This window comes from Eufriesea mexicana, unplaced genomic scaffold (genome assembly GCF_001483705.2).
Source record: "Eufriesea mexicana isolate 0111107269 unplaced genomic scaffold, ASM148370v2 scaffold100, whole genome shotgun sequence".
Taxonomy (NCBI): domain Eukaryota; kingdom Metazoa; phylum Arthropoda; class Insecta; order Hymenoptera; family Apidae; genus Eufriesea; species Eufriesea mexicana.
This window is the reverse complement of record NW_016908280.1, coordinates 1,170,140-1,173,400: the sequence shown is the minus strand read 5'-3', so window position 1 is coordinate 1,173,400 and position 3,261 is coordinate 1,170,140. Positions and strand designations below refer to the sequence as shown.

The 3,261-nt window shown below is 43.4% G+C and overlaps 1 protein-coding gene across 2 annotated transcripts in view; it reads left to right on the top strand.

Moving 5' to 3' along the window:
* The first annotated feature begins 1,134 nt into the window (after window positions 1-1,134).
* The window catches only part of LOC108554979 (RNA-binding protein fusilli), a 25,416-nt gene continuing 23,289 nt past the window's right edge, over window positions 1,135-3,261 (top strand). The window contains exon 1 of one of the 2 annotated variants that reach the window (XM_017910435.1): window positions 1,135-1,291. In XM_017910435.1, coding sequence (XP_017765924.1) covers window positions 1,145-1,291 — 147 coding nt within the window. In that variant the 5' untranslated portion in view covers window positions 1,135-1,144. The remainder of the gene's footprint in view (window positions 1,292-3,261) is intronic. The other variant, XM_017910436.1, reaches the window with a different exon arrangement.

Sequence of the window (3,261 nt, the reverse complement as noted above, 5' to 3'; positions counted from 1 at the left end):
TCACCTCTTGCATCCATACCTCCTCGAATTAACTAGCCACATGCTTCCCTGATCGGTCAGAACGGACTACGTACACCTTGAATGTTTACCTTCTCCGTAGAAATTCATTCATACACAATACTATCGTTCGGGCCGGTCGTTCGATGTATCGAATATCGTTCAGTCCGCCATGAAGTAAACGTGGCGCTCCAGGTGGAAAATAATCGCGGTCGGGTAGCGGGGTGAGCGTACCGCAAGGCGAGTGGAATGTCTGCGCACCTGGCCAGTGCGTCGCTGCTTTGACCTGCCTTTCCCTTCGCCTCTTTAACCTGGCTGCGTCGTGTTTCCGTCGTGGCAACGTGCAAGCAAAGGCAGTCAAACCTAATCCGGAACCATCAACGAATCGTCATAGATTTACCAAGACGTTCCACGAATTTAAACATTTCGTGCCGTTATCGCATGGAGTTTCCGCGTTTTTTAACGTGACTCACTCGATCCTTGTCGTACTCGCTCGGTCAACCGGTGTATGCACGTCTTTGTCGCGCGAACGTGCGCGTGAGTTCACCGTGCGGGAAACGAAGCACGGGAACGAGCAAGAGGGTCTCTAGCCAACAAGCGACGGGTTCGATGCGCAGTCGCCAGGTGAGGCAACGACGTGTGCGCGCAAACGGTTGAGGTTGGCCAGTGTTGCACGGAACCTTGTCACTCGTGACGCGGCGGTTCGTCGACGGAGAAAACCGCGGAAAGGATTTTTAATTGCGACTGTTGGGGGGCCGTTCGCAAAGTTATTGTTACGATACCTGCGCAAACGTGGCGTGTCGGACAACGCGTATCATCAGCTTGCGATCACGGCTCAACGGTCGTCGATCCTTAACCTCAAACGGCGCGATAAATAAGACAACATGTTGCTGACGAAGGATACCGAGAGTCTGTGAACGTGAGCTTTAGTGGAACGTGAAGGTTCTCAGGTGGGCAGGAAGCATAGAAGGATAGCCTGGAGTTAATTTTTCGGCCTCGTCCAGGACACGGTTACGTGTCGTACGATCCGTGTCCGTACGGTGAAGTGTGCTACTTTGATAGGGTTCAGGTGTACGTTGACCCAGAAGTGAGTAGTGCTGGAGTACGGAACGGATCGCGAAGGAAACGAAAGGTAAACCCTGGCACGATGCAGACTACGGGCGCTACGAGGGGACCAGCTCACCTGGTTGCCCTTTACGTGGCGACGGCCGGTCTCCAGGGTAATGCTCTTGGTTCCGACGAAGAGGAAATCACGCTGTTGGTTTACGTGCTTATCGACGTGCTACAGAATAAGGTACGTTTCTGGAATAGAATAACAAAATAAATAAAAAAGTGAAAAAAAGAACGAGGAACGTAAAATTATATGAAGTGATTCACGGATTCATGTCACTCGTTTCCTGTATGCGGTTTCCGTGCCTGATGTACCTAAGTAGTTACAGTTCTTTCTGTGATTTTATAATATTCACGCAAAATGATTCACATATGCTACGATATTCCTTGAAAAATATCGTTCCACAAAAAGAATCATTCGAATCGACGAAGCGACTCTCGTTGCATAATGCGTTCCTTCATCTTGTTTCCTTTGACTCGACGATCATTGTCAGCGCTCGATTGTCAATATTTAATTAATCGTTTCACCGAATCTATAATACCGGAAATAATCGATATATCATTCAACTTTCGTGAAAGTTTCCGCACTGCTGTCAATCTCGTTGCAACTTGTACCGCCACCGCGCCGCCGTGTTCTGCATGTCTCTGGCTGCCATTGTTTCTCGAATTATCCGGTGGGGGCGGAGCGTCGCGCCCTCGAAAGGTCGTCCATTACCTCCAGCTTTGCCATCGAGATTATCTGGCGCCATGGACTCCGTTTCTCATTAGTTCTCCCATATTACGATGCCGGGAAACTATGCTTCCTGTTCGAATACGCTTCTTAATCAACTTTAATCTTACTCCTTTTAATTTTTTACTTTTCAACGTTATATAAAACGTTAATTTTTATTATATCCGACGTTTCTGCCGCTTTAATCTAACGTACAAAGGTGTACGAGGAGAAATTAAAAGTATTTGGATCATATAATTCGTGAATGTGATTAAAACAATTACTTTTACTTACTTTTAGAATTACCTGTGGATAATATAGTAAATAAATGGTAAATAATTGAGACGACGATCATTTATCAAAGAATATAGAAAAGGACATTCGATTCGGAATTTTTCATAGATTATATGTAATATTAGTAACATTTTTCTTATTATTAGCAAACTTCTTGTATTCTAATTGAATTTTTTATTTCGTTGATACTTAAAACGCATCCATTTAAGTTATATAATATATACAAATTTCCCTAGATCAATGATCATTGAAACAGGAGTAAATGAAAATATTTTGAAAAGAGAGAAACAAGTGAAGGAAGGTTCTTGCTTATTCGTACATATCGTATACTGAACGTCTAATAAATCATTTTATACATGGATGAACCATCGAGCTCCGATCCGATCTCAACGTAATCGAATTTTCTCGTGGCAAATTCGAGAAATCAGGGAGCATCCGGCGCGGCAACAGGTGCGCCTAGTTTTCTTTATTCTTTGTTGTGAATCGCCTTGCACGAGTGAGCCCGAGTTCCAGCTGGACGGTCGTTTCCTTTTTCCCCTCGAGTCACATACCTGACTATCTCCGATCGAGCTCGATCGAGGACAATGGCCGCCGGTGAGCTCCTCTTGCTTTGCTAGAACTTCGTGTAAATCCGACAATGATATACCTCGTATCTGCGTGTACACATACGCGTGTTGTTACAAATGCTCGATCCATCGATAGATCATTCTACGATCCGAATCGTTCTGTTTTCGGCATTGTTATCCCTAGTGTCATTTACGCGATCAGTGAACAGTTTTTCAGATGTAAATAAAACGCCAGAAATTGATACTGTTGATTGATAATCAACTTCGCGCGTTCAAAAGTATTGTTTAACTGCGACGCTACTGATAACAGATTGAATGTGTTATGAGAAAATGTCTTCTGTTTTGCAAAGTTCAAGGTATATTAATGTACAAAATTAGTTAGCTAAGTTTTATAGATTTTATATAGTTTCCTAACGTCGGTAGATATGGAAAAGATTTGGGTTAATATCTGATATGAGAGAACACGTGTATCCGATTAAAATATTTCTTTACAGCATTGTACATTGAGATCGAAATTATATAGCTTGAAGTAGCATTATATCGAAATAAATCGACTGGTTTTTGGAGAAAGTGTATCGGAAGATT